The 13,705-nt window shown below is 42.9% G+C and overlaps 2 protein-coding genes across 6 annotated transcripts in view; one reads left to right on the top strand and one right to left on the bottom strand.

Annotated features, from left to right (window-relative positions):
* C8a (complement component 8, alpha polypeptide) overlaps positions 1 to 13,705 on the top strand; it is a 60,809-nt gene that overhangs the window by 21,047 nt on the left and 26,057 nt on the right. For 4 of the 5 annotated variants that reach the window (NM_001290645.2, NM_001316667.1, NM_146148.2 and 1 more), the window contains 2 exons: positions 1,499 to 1,699; positions 9,306 to 9,546. In NM_001290645.2, coding sequence (NP_001277574.1) covers positions 1,499 to 1,699; positions 9,306 to 9,546 — 442 coding nt within the window. The remainder of the gene's footprint in view (positions 1 to 1,498; positions 1,700 to 9,305; positions 9,547 to 13,705) is intronic. The other variant, XM_030253423.1, reaches the window with a different exon arrangement.
* Positions 1 to 13,705, bottom strand: part of Fyb2 (FYN binding protein 2) — a 181,564-nt gene that overhangs the window by 161,424 nt on the left and 6,435 nt on the right. The gene's annotated exons all lie outside the window — the stretch shown is intronic.

Here is a 13,705-nt window from a genome sequence, read left to right as displayed (position 1 = left end):
AAACTGCTTTGAAACAGCTGATGGTCTCACTTTCCATTTCTAAACCTCTGTGGTTTCCCAGTCACTCAGAACATTGAGTGGCTCACAATACATTTCAGAGCCAGTTCAAGGCCACACGTTTTCTTACCATCAACCTGTGGGGAAATGTTCATACTGCAATCCCACCAAAAGCTTGCTCTGTGTGGCCAGATCTTCTATGTATGTTCTCCTACTTAGCCATCATAGCAGTAATATGAGATTTGAGTGGCTCACAATACATTTCAGAGCCAGTTCAAGGCCACACATTTTCTTACCATCAACCTGTGGGGAAGTGTTCATACTGCAATCCCACCAAAAGCTTGCTCTGTGTGGCCAGATCTTCTATGTATGTTCTCCTACTTAGCCATCATAGCAGTAACATGAGATTCATACGTCAGTGTCCCTTTTAGATATTAGAAGGAAAATACAAAGGAATATAGTCTCAGTCCTAAAGTAGTTGGCACCAGTCCGGCACCAGTTGGCAGAGACAATATTCTCACCAGATCTACCCAAACTAAGACCAAGTTATGTATCACTCAGGAGAGTGGACATATACACTGCATGTATGGAGTTGTGTACATAAATCTGCACACATCTACAAGGGCAGATGGAATAAGCAATTGTCTACAAACAGCCTCCCCACTCCAAGATGTGTTAAGAGAAAAGTATTGATAGAAGGTACTGACATGGGATCTGTTTTTAAGACATCTGCTTCTCTAGTTTGGTGGTCCACCTCTGTTGGACCTCTGAAAAGCTAAGCTGAAACACACTGATGTCATTTTCCTACTTTCAAGGAAGATCTGGGGTTTGTGTGCCAGGCAAGGTGGGATAGGTTAGCTGGAGTCAGGGCTCTGAAGTCTTTATGGCTAATGTATCTGTCCATCTGTCTGAGCATCACAGACGCTCAGGGATCACTGCAGCACATGCTCTCAGGCTCACGAGCTCTGAAGTTGTACGTCTATTGCTCCAATATAGGATAAAATACTGGCCTGGCTTAAGTCACCTGGGAAATGCAACCTTGCTGAGTGTGTGGAAAGAAATAACTGGACATTTGTGAGCAGCCTCACTTATTGGGTCTATTACTTTCCACCTGGCCTTCTTGACCACTTTCCATGCAGGTCAATGCCAAGTCCTCTAGATTTCAGCATTTCTTTGTAGTTCAAGCAAGGGCCCCCCCTTCATAAATGATGAGCAACCCTTCACTCTCAAGAAAGTCTGTCCTTTGAACATAATGTTTTAACACAACTGTCTACATGCAGGAACAAGCAGGTGTGTATGTAGTACGTGAATAAATATTTCAGAAGTTCCACTTAACACAAAGTAGAGCATTGTTGGATTTTCTCTATTTTAGTGAGGATCAATCTGATGCATGGATTCGCTTTTGAAAGGAATCTTCAGGCATCTTACAAAACAAAGATCCTGACGGCACACATGAGTTAAGAATCGGGCACAAAGCTAACATCTAGTTTTCTCTTTTCAGGCCCTGGCGGATACTTCAATCTCCTCAGAGTTTTATGATGATGCGAATGATCTTTTTTTTCACATAAAGAATGGCAAGTCCCACTCAGCTGGTGTAACCGTTGGCGTAGCCCCAGTAAAAAGTCCTGTCTCAATAGAGGTGACTGGATCCGGGTCCAAAGCATCTTCATTCCTGAACAAGTTAAACAAGTATAATGAGAAGGTATTAAAACATAAAGTCTGCGTCTCTCAGTACCCCATAATCTACACTGAACACGTATTACCTTAATTGCATTAACAAGTACAGTAGCAATTGAACTTTAATTTGCTTGTGTAATTGGAAACGTCTGATCAGTGGTGATCGTGTTTGGTTTTTTTTTTTTTTTTTTTTTTTCCATTTTTTATTAGGTATTTAACTCATTTACATTTCCAATGCTATACCAAAAGTCCCCCATATCCACCCACCCCCACTCCCCTGCCCACCCACTCCCCCTTTTTGGCCCTGGTATTCCCCTGTACTGGGGCATATAAAATTTGCAAGTCCAATGGGCCTCTCTTTCCAGTGATGGCCGACTAGGCCATCTTTTGATATATATGCAGCTAGAGTCAAGAGCTCCGGGGTACTGGTTAGCTCATAATGTTGTTCCACCTATAGGGTTGCAGATCCCTTTAGCTCCTTGGCTACTTTCTCTAGCTCCTCCATTGGGAGCCCTATGATCCATCCATTAGCTGACTGTGAGCATCCACTTCTGTGTTTGCTGGGCCCCGGCATAGTCTCACAAGAGACAGCTACATCTGCGTCCTTTCAATAAAATCTTGCTAGTGTATGCAATGGTGTCAGCGTTTGGATGCTGATTATGGGGTGGATCCCTGGCTATGGCAGTCTCTACATGGTCCATCCTTTCATCTCAGCTCCAAACTCCGTCTCTGTAACTCCTTCCATGGGTGTTTTGTTCCCAAATCTAAGGAGGGGCATAGTGTCCACACTTCAGTCTTCATTCTCCTTGAGTTTCATGTGTTTAGCAAATTATATCTTATATCTTGGGTATCCTAGGTTTGGGGCTAATATCCACTTATCAGTGAATACATATTGTGTGAGTTTCTTTGTGAGTGTGTTACCTCACTCAGGATGATGCCCTCCAGGTCCATCCATTTGGCTATGAATTTCATAAATTCATTCTTTTTAATAGCTGAGTAGTACTCCATTGTGTAGATGTACCACATTTTCTGTATCCATTCCTCTGTTGAGGGGCATCTGGGTTCTTTCCAGCTTCTGGCTATTATAAATAAGGCTGCTATGAAGATAGTGGAGCATGTGTCCTTCTTACCAGTTGGGGCATCTTCTGGATATATGCCCAGGAGAGGTATTGCTGGATCCTCCGGTAGTACTATGTCCAGTTTTCTGAGGAACCGCCAGACTGATTTCCAGAGTGGTTGTACAAGCCTGCACTCCCACCAACAATGGAGGAGTGTTCCTCTTTCTCCACATCCTCGCCAGCATCTGCTGTCACCTGAATTTTTGATCTTAGCCATTCTGACTGGTGTGAGGTGGAATCTCAGGGTTGTTTTGATTTGCATTTCCCTGATGACTAAGGATGTTGAACATTTTTTCAAGTGCTTCTCTGCCATTCGGTATTCCTCAGGTGAGAATTCTTTGTTCAGTTCTGAGCCCCATTTTTTAATGGGGTTATTTGATTTTCTGAAGTCCACCTTCTTGAGTTCTTTATATATGTTGGATATTAGTCCCCTATCTGATTTAGGATAGGTAAAGATCCTTTCCCAATCTGTTGGTGGTCTCTTTGTCTTATTGACGGTGTCTTTTGCCTTGCAGAAACTTTGGAGTTTCATTAGGTCCCATTTGTCGATTCTCGATCTTACAGCACAAGCCATTGCTGTTCTGTTCAGGAATTTTTCCCCTGTGCCCATATCTTCAAGGCTTTTCCCCACTTTCTCCTCTATAAGTTTCAGTGTCTCTGGTTTTATGTGAAGTTCCTTGATCCACTTAGATTTGACCTTAGTACAAGGAGATAAGTATGGATCGATTCGCATTCTTCTACACGATAACAACCAGTTGTGCCAGCACCAATTGTTGAAAATGCTGTCTTTCTTCCACTGGATGGTTTTAGCTCCCTTGTCGAAGATCATGTGACCATAGGTGTGTGGGTTCATTTCTGGATCTTCAATTCTATTCCATTGGTCTACTTGTCTGTCTCTATACCAGTACCATGCAGTTTTTATCACAATTGCTCTGTAGTAAAGCTTTAGGTCTGGCATGGTGATTCCGCCAGAAGTTCTTTTATCCTTGAGAAGACTTTTTGCTATCCTAGGTTTTTTGTTATTCCAGACAAATTTGCAAATTGCTCCTTCCAATTCGTTGAAGAATTGAGTTGGAATTTTGATGGGGATTGCATTGAATCTGTAGATTGCTTTTGGCAAGATAGCCATTTTTACAATGTTGATCCTGCCAATCCATGAGCATGGGAGATCTTTCCATCTTCTGAGATCTTCTTTAATTTCTTTCTTCAGAGATTTGAAGTTTTTATCATACAGATCTTTCACCTCCTTAGTTAGAGTCACGCCAAGATATTTTATATTATTTGTGACTATTGAGAAGGGTGTTGTTTCCCTAATTTCTTTCTCAGCCTGTTTATTCTTTGTATAGAGAAAGGCCATTGACTTGTTTGAGTTTATTTTATATCCAGCTACTTCACCGAAGCTGTTTATCAGGTTTAGGAGTTCTCTGGTAGAATTTTTAGGGTCACTTATATATACTATCATATCATCTGCAAAAAGTGATATTTTGACTTCCTCTTTTCCAATTTGTATCCCCTTGATCTCCTTTTGTTGTCGAATTGCTCTGGCTAATACTTCAAGTACTATGTTGAAAAGGTAGGGAGAAAGTGGGCAGCCTTGTCTAGTCCCTGATTTTAGTGGGATTGCTTCCAGCTTCTCTCCATTTACTTTGATGTTGGCTACTGGTTTGCTGTAGATTGCTTTTATCATGTTTAGGTATGGGCCTTGAATTCCTGATCTTTCCAAAACTTTTATCATGAATGGGTGTTGGATCTTGTCAAATGCTTTTTCTGCATCTAACGAGATGATCATGTGGTTTTTGTCTTTGAGTTTGTTTATATAATGGATTACATTGATGGATTTTTCGTATATTAAACCATCCCTGCATCCCTGGAATAAAACCTACTTGGTCAGGATGGATGATTGCTTTAATGTGTTCTTGGATTCGGTTAGCGAGAATTTTATTGAGGATTTTTGCATCGATATTCATAAGAGAAATTGGTCTGAAGTTCTCTATCTTTGTTGGATCTTTCTGTGGTTTAGGTATCAGAGTAATAGTGGCTTCATAAAATGAGTTGGGTAGAGTACCTTCTACTTCTATTTTGTGAAATAGTTTGTGCAGAATTGGAATTAGATCTTCTTTGAAGGTCTGATAGAACTCTGCACTAAACCCATCTGGTCCTGGGCTTTTTTTGGTTGGGAGACTATTAATAACTGCTTCTATTTCTTTAGGTGATATGGGACTGTTTAGATGGTCAACTTGATCCTGATTCAACTTTGGTACCTGGTATCTGTCCAGAAATTTGTCCATTTCGTCCAGGTTTTCCAGTTTTGTTGCGTATAGCCTTTTGTAGAAGGATCTGATGGTGTTTTGGATTTCTTCAGGATCTGTTGTTATGTCTCCCTTTTCATTTCTGATTTTGTTAATTAGGATTTTGTCCCTGTGCCCTTTAGTGAGTCTAGCTAAGGGTTTATCTATCTTGTTGATTTTCTCAAAGAACCAACTCCTCGTTTGGTTAATTCTTTGAATAGTTCTTCTTGTTTCCACTTGGTTGATTTCACCCCTGAGTTTGATTATTTCCTGCCGTCTACTCCTCTTGGGTGAATTTGCTTCCTTTTTTTCTAGGGCTTTTAGATGTGTTGTCAAGCTGCTAGTATGTGCTGTCTCCCGTTTCTTCTTGGAGGCACTCAGCGCTATGAGTTTCCCTCTTAGAAATGCTTTCATTGTGTCCCATAGGTTTGGGTACGTTGTGGCTTCATTTTCATTAAACTCTAAAAAGTCTTTAATTTCTTTCTTTATTCCTTCCTTGACCAAGGTATCATTGAGAAGAGTGTTATTCAGTTTCCACATGAATGTTGGCTTTCCATTATTTATGTTGTTATTGAAGATCAGTCTTAGGCCATGGTGGTCTGATAGGATACATGGGACAATTTCAATATTTTTGTATCTATTGAGGCCTGTTTTGTGACCAATTATATGGTCAATTTTGGAGAAGGTCCCGTGAGGTGCTGAGAAGAAGGTATATCCTTTTGTTTTAGGATAAAATGTTCTGTAGATATCTGTCAGGTCCATTTGTTTCATAACTTCTGTTAGTTTCACTGTGTCCCTGTTTAGTTTCTGTTTCCACGATCTGTCCTTTGAAGAAAGTGGTGTGTTGAAGTCTCCCACTATTATTGTGTGAGGTGCAATGTATGCTTTGAGCTTTACTAAAGTGTCTCTAATGAATGTGGCTGCCCTTGCATTTGGAGCGTAGATATTCAGAATTGAGAGTTCCTCTTGGAGGATTTTACCTTTGATGAGTATGAAGTGTCCCTCCTTGTCTTTTTTGATAACTTTGGGTTGGAAGTCGATTTTATCCGATATTAAAATGGCTACTCCAGCTTGTTTCTTCAGTCCATTTGCTTGGAAAATTGTTTTCCAGCCTTTCACTCTGAGGTAGTGTCTGTCTTTTTCCCTGAGATGGGTTTCCTGTAAGCAGCAGAATGTTGGGTCCTGTTTGTGTAGCCAGTCTGTTAGTCTATGTCTTTTTATTGGGGAATTGAGTCCATTGATATTAAGAGATATTAAGGAAAAGTAATTGTTGCTCCCTTTTATTTTTGTTGTTAGAGTTGGCATTCTGTTCTTGTGGCTGTCTTCTTTTTGGTTTGTTGAATGATTACTTTCTTGGTTGTTCTAGGGCGTGATTTCCGTCCTTGTATTGCTTCTTTTCTGTTATTATCCTTTGAAGGGCTGGATTCGTGGAAAGATATTGTGTGAACTTGGTTTTGTCGTGGAATACTTTGGTTTCTCCATCTATGGTAATTGAGAGTTTGGCCGGGTATAGTAGCCTGGGCTGGCATTTGTGTTCTCTTAGTGTCTGTATAACATCTGTCCAGGCTCTTCTGGCTTTCATAGTCTCTGGTGAAAAGTCTGGTGTAATTCTGATAGGCCTTCCTTTATATGTTACTTGACCTTTCTCCCTTACTGCTTTTAATATTCTATCTTTATTTAGTGCATTTGTTGTTCTGATTATTATGTGTCGGGAGGAATTTCTTTTCTGGTCCAGTCTATTTGGAGTTCTGTATGCTTCTTGTATGATCATGGGCATCTCTTTTTTTATGTTTGGGAAGTTTTCTTCTATTATTTTGTTGAAGATATTAGCTGGCCCTTTAAGTTGAAAATCTTCATTCTCATCAATTCCTATTATCCGTAGGTTTGGTCTTCTCATTGTGTCCTGGATTACCTGGATGTTTTGAGTTAGGATCCTTTTGCATTTTGTATTTTCTTTGACTGTTGTGTCGATGTTCTCTATGGAATCTTCTGCACCTGAGATTCTCTCTTCCATTTCTTGTATTCAGTTGCTGATGCTCGCATCTATGGTTCCAGATCTCTTTCCTAGGGTTTCTATCTCCAGCGTTGCCTCGCTTTGGGTTTTCTTTATTGTGTCTACTTCCCCTTTTAGTTCTAGTATGGTTTTGTTCATTTCCATCACCTGTTTGGCTGTGTTTTCCTGCTTTTCTTTAAGAGCCTGTAACTCTTTAGCAGTGCTCTCCTGTAAATCTTTAAGTGACTTATGAAAGTCCTTCTTGATGTCCTCTATCATCATCATGAGAAATGTTTTTAAATCTGGGTCTAGATTTTCGGTTGTGTTGGGGTGCCCAGGACTAGGTGGGGTGGGAGTGCTGCGTTCTGATGATGGTGAGTGGTCTTGATTTCTGTTAGTAGGATTCTTACGTTTGCCTTTCGCCATCTGGTAATCTCTGAAGCTAGCTGTTTTAGTTGTCACTGTTAAGAGCTTGTTCTTCAGGTGACTCTGTTAGCCTCTATGAGCAGACCTGGAGGGTAGCACTCTCCTTAGTTTCAGTGGGCAGAGTATTCTCTGCAGGCAAGCTCTCTTCTTGCAAGGCAGGTACCCAGATATCTGGTGTTCGAACCAGACTCCTGGCAGAAGTTGTGTTCCACTCACTAGAGGTCTTAGGATCACGTGTGGAATCCTGTGTGGGCCCTTGCGGGTGTCAGGCGACTCAGCTGGCAAGGTAGCCGGGGCTCGAGTGGAGTGGAAGGGGTTTGTGCCCCAGATCAAGCCCGGGTAGCCTGCTTCCCTATGTACCACAGTCTCAAGTTCCACGCGATTGGATTGAGGTAGGCACTGTGTTCCACTCACCAGAGGTCTTAGGGTCCCGTGGGGAGTCCCGTGTGGGCCCTTGCGGGTGTTGGGCAAGACTCTGCTGTCAAGGTAGCCCGGGGCTCGAGTCTCGAGTCGAGCGGAAGGGACTTGTGCCCCAGATCAGGCCCGGGTAGCCTGCTTCCCTATGTACCGCAGTCTCAAGTTCCGCGCGATTGGATTGGGGCAGGCACTGTGATCCACTCACCAGAGGTCTTAGGGTCCTGTGGGGAGTCCTGTGTGGACCCTTGCGGGTGTTGGGCAAGACTCTGCTGGCAAGGTAGCCCGGGGCTCGAGTCACGAGTCGAGCGGAAGGGACTTGTGCCCCAGATCAGGCCCGGGTAGCCTGCTTCCCTATGTACCGCAGTCTCAAGTTCCGCGCGATTGGATTGGGGCAGGCACTGTGGTCCACTCACCAGAGGTCTTAGGGTCCCGTGGGGGGTCCCGTGTGGACCCTTGCGGGTGTTGGGCAAGACTCTGCTGGCAAGGTAGCCCGGGGCTCGAGTCTCGAGTCGAGCGGAAGGGACTTGTGCCCCAGATCAGGCCCGGGTAGCCTGCTTCCCTATGTACCGCAGTCTCGAGTTCCGCGCGATTGGATTGGGGCAGGCACTGTGATCCACTCACCAGAGGTCTTAGGGTCCCGTGGGGAGTCCCGTGTGGACCCTTGCGGGTGTTGGGCAAGACTCTGCTGGCAAGGTAGCCCGGGGCTCGAGTCTCGAGTCGAGCGGAAGGGACTTGTGCCCCAGATCAGGCCCGGGTAGCCTGCTTCCCTATGTACCGCAGTCTCGAGTTCCGCGCGATTGGATTGGGGCAGGCACTGTGATCCACTCACCAGAGGTCTTAGAGTCCCGTGGGGAGTCCCGTGTGGACCCTTGCGGGTGTTGGGCAAGACTCCGTGTTTGGTTTTTATTATGCCTTTACACACAGACTCATCATCACAAGTGGAGTAGAGCTGCACTGTGAGACTAGAATGCCTATCATGCTGCCCCTCCCCCAGTCTTTGCACGGTTACCTAGAACACATAGGAAAGATACATAGAATGGTTAGATTAAAGAAGACCAGCTAGACGCTCTTAACTTGACTTACAAGGTTTCTAAAACAAGAACCCCCCTCCCATAAAATGGATAAGAAGGTTTGTATGCTCATCTGTCTACCAGACATTTGCTACTCGGTACCTATTCTGTGTGCAATACTGTGAACAAGACCTGGGTGGGCAAAGAACAGAGGGGAATACATGGGAGAAGTCTTTCCTACACTGGTGTCTAAGACATGCTTGTCAAATCTAACACTGTGTTATTATATATGTTGATGAACTTGTGTTTCCTTCCATCTATCTATCTATCTATCTATCTATCTATCTATCTATCTGCCTCCTTCGGATGCTGTCGGAAGAGATATGGCTTCATGAGAGTGTCTACAAAGATACAGACTGCACAGTTTAAGATGAGAAGGAACAATATTGTGCTGGATGAAGGAATGCTGCAGTCATTAATGGAGCTCCCAGAGCAGTTCAACTATGGCATGTACGCCAAGTTCATCAATGACTATGGCACCCACTACATCACCTCTGGAACCATGGGTGGCATTTATGAATATGTTATGGTGCTTGACAAAGAGAAAATGAAAACTGAAGGTAAGTAGATCCAGAGCTACATACACAGTGGGCAGGCAGCACACACAGAAGGACATGTGTCTTAGTTTCGTTTGTTGCTTCTGGGATACAATACCCCATCAAAAGCAACTTAGGTGACAGAGGACTTATCTCACAGCTTCAGATTCTGGTCTACTGGGGAGAATGACAGTGGCTGGACCTTGAGACAAAGGGTCAAATTGCATCTATAGTCAAAAGGTCAAGAGAAATGAATGCAATCAATACTTATGCTTATATATACCCAGATAGAACTCCAGATCCTACCAAGGGGATAGTTTTCCCACAGTGGGCAGGTCTTCCCTTTCCAATTAAAATAATCAAGATAATCCTTCATAGATGTACCCACAGGCTAACTTGATCTAGACAACCTCTTATTTGACTTCACCAGTAATTCTAGACTGTGTCACTTTGGCAGTTAAAATGAACCACCACAGCATGCTGTTAGTGTCTACTGATTCTGCCTTTGAGGTAGTGTGTTGTCATTTCCAGGGAGGCAAGGGTCATTAGAATGTCTTGCTAAGTAGTACCACAGGGAGAGGTTGAACTCAGACTAGCTTGGTCCCCTAAACTGTGTTCTTCCTATACCCTTATGGTTACCTCGTCATAAAGAATGAATTTGGGGAGTTTTTGTGAAAACTTGTTTTGACTCTAGAGTTCTTGGTAAAGAAATTTTTTTGCAGTTAGTCAGTTAAACCTAAATTCATTTGTCCTTAGTCTCTCTTCCATCCTCTCTCTCCACCACCACCCTTCTGTGATAGGCTGAATGTTCATTTTTTACTTATGACACCAACTTCTGGATTAGTCTTTCCAATTGCTTTTAGCAGTTGCCACCAACAGATAAATACTTCACAGATCAAATGCTTAACATCCTGAAAGATGAAGAGTAGTGTCTGAAACCCTTTGCATGCCATCATCAGCCTTCATGACTCTCATTTAACCCATATGACAGTAGTTCTCACTGTGAGCTCAAAGTCAGCCACACCACACCACCTAATAACTCATCAGAAAGATGACTTCTCAAGCTTTCACCCCAGCCCTGAAGGAAACACTACTGGAGTATACTCAGGCTGTGATCACCCTACCCAATAACTCATTAGAAAGGTGGATTCTCAAGCTTTTGCCCCAATCCTAACAAAGGAAGCTTTATTGGAGTGTACACTCAGTTGTCTGAGTTGTCACATGACTCTGCATGTGATTCTGGTACCCCCTACAGAGAACCACTGACCTAACCCATAGCAATCATAGGTTGTAAGATCCGTCCCTATTGCAAAACCAAGTTCACATGCCCAGTTTTAAGATGCCAGGCTGTCCACTCCTCTTCTTCAACCTACTCATATAAAGGACAACACTTTAGTTTTGGAATAATTTCCCATCTACTAGTATTTCTTCCCCCTCTAGAGAGCAACATCAGTGAAAGCAAGAACCTTGTGCCCATGCTCTTCTGACTCTCTAATGCTCACACAGGCCCAAGACAAAGCAAATGTACAAAGCAAGATAGGAAGTATTAACTCAGACTCTTGGCTAGCCTAACTCATTTTTAATTTGTTCTTCTATGTATGTACTTTTTTTCGGGGGGGGGGGATAATGCAAGGTATGCTTTGGAAAGTTTACTATATTTGTGCCTAGGATATAATGGTGCCCATTACCCATTATTTTGCAAACTGTGGGTTGCAATGCAGTAACAGGTATCAAAATCAGTGCACAGATTACAAGGACATTTTTGAATAACATCAATAACAAAGGATAAAACCTAAAACAGAATAGTAGATGTTAGGAACCAACGACAAGTCATTGATTTGGGAAAACTTTTCCAGTTAAATAAAGATGTATATATGTGCACTGTCATACTGAAGTACAAAATGTAAAATAATCTTTTACATAAGATTATTGTAAAAAGAGCTTCAAAATCTATTTAAGTGAGTCCCTTTTTAAGTAATTCAAAAAAGCAAGAGAGGAAGGAAAAAGAATCAACATTATTGAGCAAGTATTAAATTCCCCACATAACTCCTTATCTTCTCATTTAATTTTGTAACAACACATAGAGGATAGTGTTGTACAAATGTTAGCCACAAGAGCACCGAGGCTCATCTGGGAAGTGAATTACTTTGCCCAAGGCTACAGGGATCTGACCTCAGGGCCTTAGCCCTATAGTGTTTCTCTTGTGGTTTAGGCTCCTATCTTTAGTGTTGGGTTACTAATGAGTTGCCTCGGGTATCTGGTGCCCCTCCTCTGTAAAATAATGTAGGGCAGAAATGGGCTTCCAAAGTGGTTAATATTCAAAAGGAGCCCACCGACAAATTGTCCCGGGATAATTACCTCAGCTCTGTTTATAGAAAACCATATGTCGATAATAGCACAATTTGCTATTTGTGAAGGGCTGATTTTCTATAAATCCAAAAAGTTAGTGTTGCTTTTCTATAAATATGGAAATGTGCTAATCATCACCTCATCTGCTGGAGACCGCTAATAAATCAGAATGTCATTTACATATTAACCTACAAAGAACAAAACCATCTCTACCTTCTTTCCCTTTGACAAACAGCAGCGTGAACGCCCTTTCCCCTATCTGATGTCTGGCTGTTTTCCTCTGCCTTCTTTTCCACCCCAACCCCCAGACCCTAATTCCCTTTCTTGCTAGGTATATGTCTTTCTCTCTCTCTCTCTCTCTCTCTCTCTCTCTCTCTCTCTCTCTCTCCTTCTTCTTTGTCCCTGCCCTTTTCACCTTCTTGTTCTCTACGACTTTAATTTATATTCTATTAAGTGTGGTTTCCGTTAGACATTCTAAGAGGGGCACACTCATGGCTGACCTTGGTTTGGGAAGATTTCAGTAAACATACTGCTCTGCCATGGCGATTCCTTTGTCCTTGGGTTTGCCTCAGATCCTTTCTGAGTTTGTCCCAGAGGATGCACAAGGCTGTTTTCTTCTAATATGTCCTTTAGATCAAATGCTTTTCCCCCAAAGATAGCATGGCACCATGCTTCAAACATATACTGCATTTGGGGGAGGCAACATAAGACTCCATTGTGATCCTAAACCTTCTTTAAGGGCTTCACGTGGCTACCCACCGCAGGAATCATTATATCTGTGGCCTGAATTTGTGGATCTGGATATGTTTTTGTTTCCTTCTTTGACACTCCCTTTGTCTTGGGCTGGGAGCAAGCTCTCCATTCTGACTTGTCTGGAATGTGGTCACGTTGCAGACAGGTCCCCTGACATAGGTCACACACTTCAGTGACCCTATTCTGATTTTTTTGTTTCGTTTTGTTTTTTTGTTTTTTTTTTCTTCCTCTCCATTCATGTTCTCTTTCTGATGCTTCCTTCCCTGGACAGACATCAGCTCACCTTTGTAGCCCTTGTGTAGGTGCCGCCCACCCTGGCCTGCCTCTGCCCTTTCCTCACCGTTTCTGTTTGTTCATATATTTACTGTGTCTGTATTGTATACCAGGTGCTCTTTATTATTGTAAATCCTAAATCCCTTACCTTCCTAGTGAGACTTCTTGGCTTTCTTCCAAAGTACAGGTAGACATCTGACCTCCTGGCTCTGTTGCAACCTCCTGCATGAGTTAGTGGGCTTTTTTTTTCTTTCATTTATTCTCTTGCGTCCCGGTCACCATCTCTGTTCTATCGAATTCTATGTAGCAGGCTCATTTAACCCAGGCTCTTCCTATTGCTTGTCCCCTTTGTCTCAGCTGCCCCTCCCTCTGAGGTTTTCCATGGCAGTGTTCCTGCTACTCAGGCCTCAGTGTCAAAGCCAACACTTCTGAGAGGCCTATCTTGACCAGGGAGGCAAGGCCCTCTTTGTTATGAGGCTCTATCTTAAATTTAGGAAATCATTACTCACTCTTTAGTTGACTTGTGCTAGCCAGCTTCTGTGTGGCTGTGATAAATACCACGACCAAAAGTAGTGTGGAAAGAAAGGACTTACTTGACTTACTGTCCCACATCACAGTCCATCACCGAGGGAAGCTCTAACAGGAACTGAAGCAAACACAACAAGGAACACGGTGTACGGACTTGCTCCTCCTGGCTTTCTCAACTACCCTTATGTAGCACAGGCCCACCTGCTCAGGGAAGGCACTGCCCATAGTGGGCAATAGGCAATTAAGAAAATGTCCCACAGATATGTTAACTTTATGTAGG

This window comes from Mus musculus, chromosome 4, assembly GCF_000001635.26.
Source record: "Mus musculus strain C57BL/6J chromosome 4, GRCm38.p6 C57BL/6J".
In the NCBI taxonomy this organism is placed as follows: Eukaryota; Metazoa; Chordata; class Mammalia; order Rodentia; family Muridae; genus Mus; species Mus musculus.
This window is presented reverse-complemented; position numbering and strand designations above follow the sequence as displayed.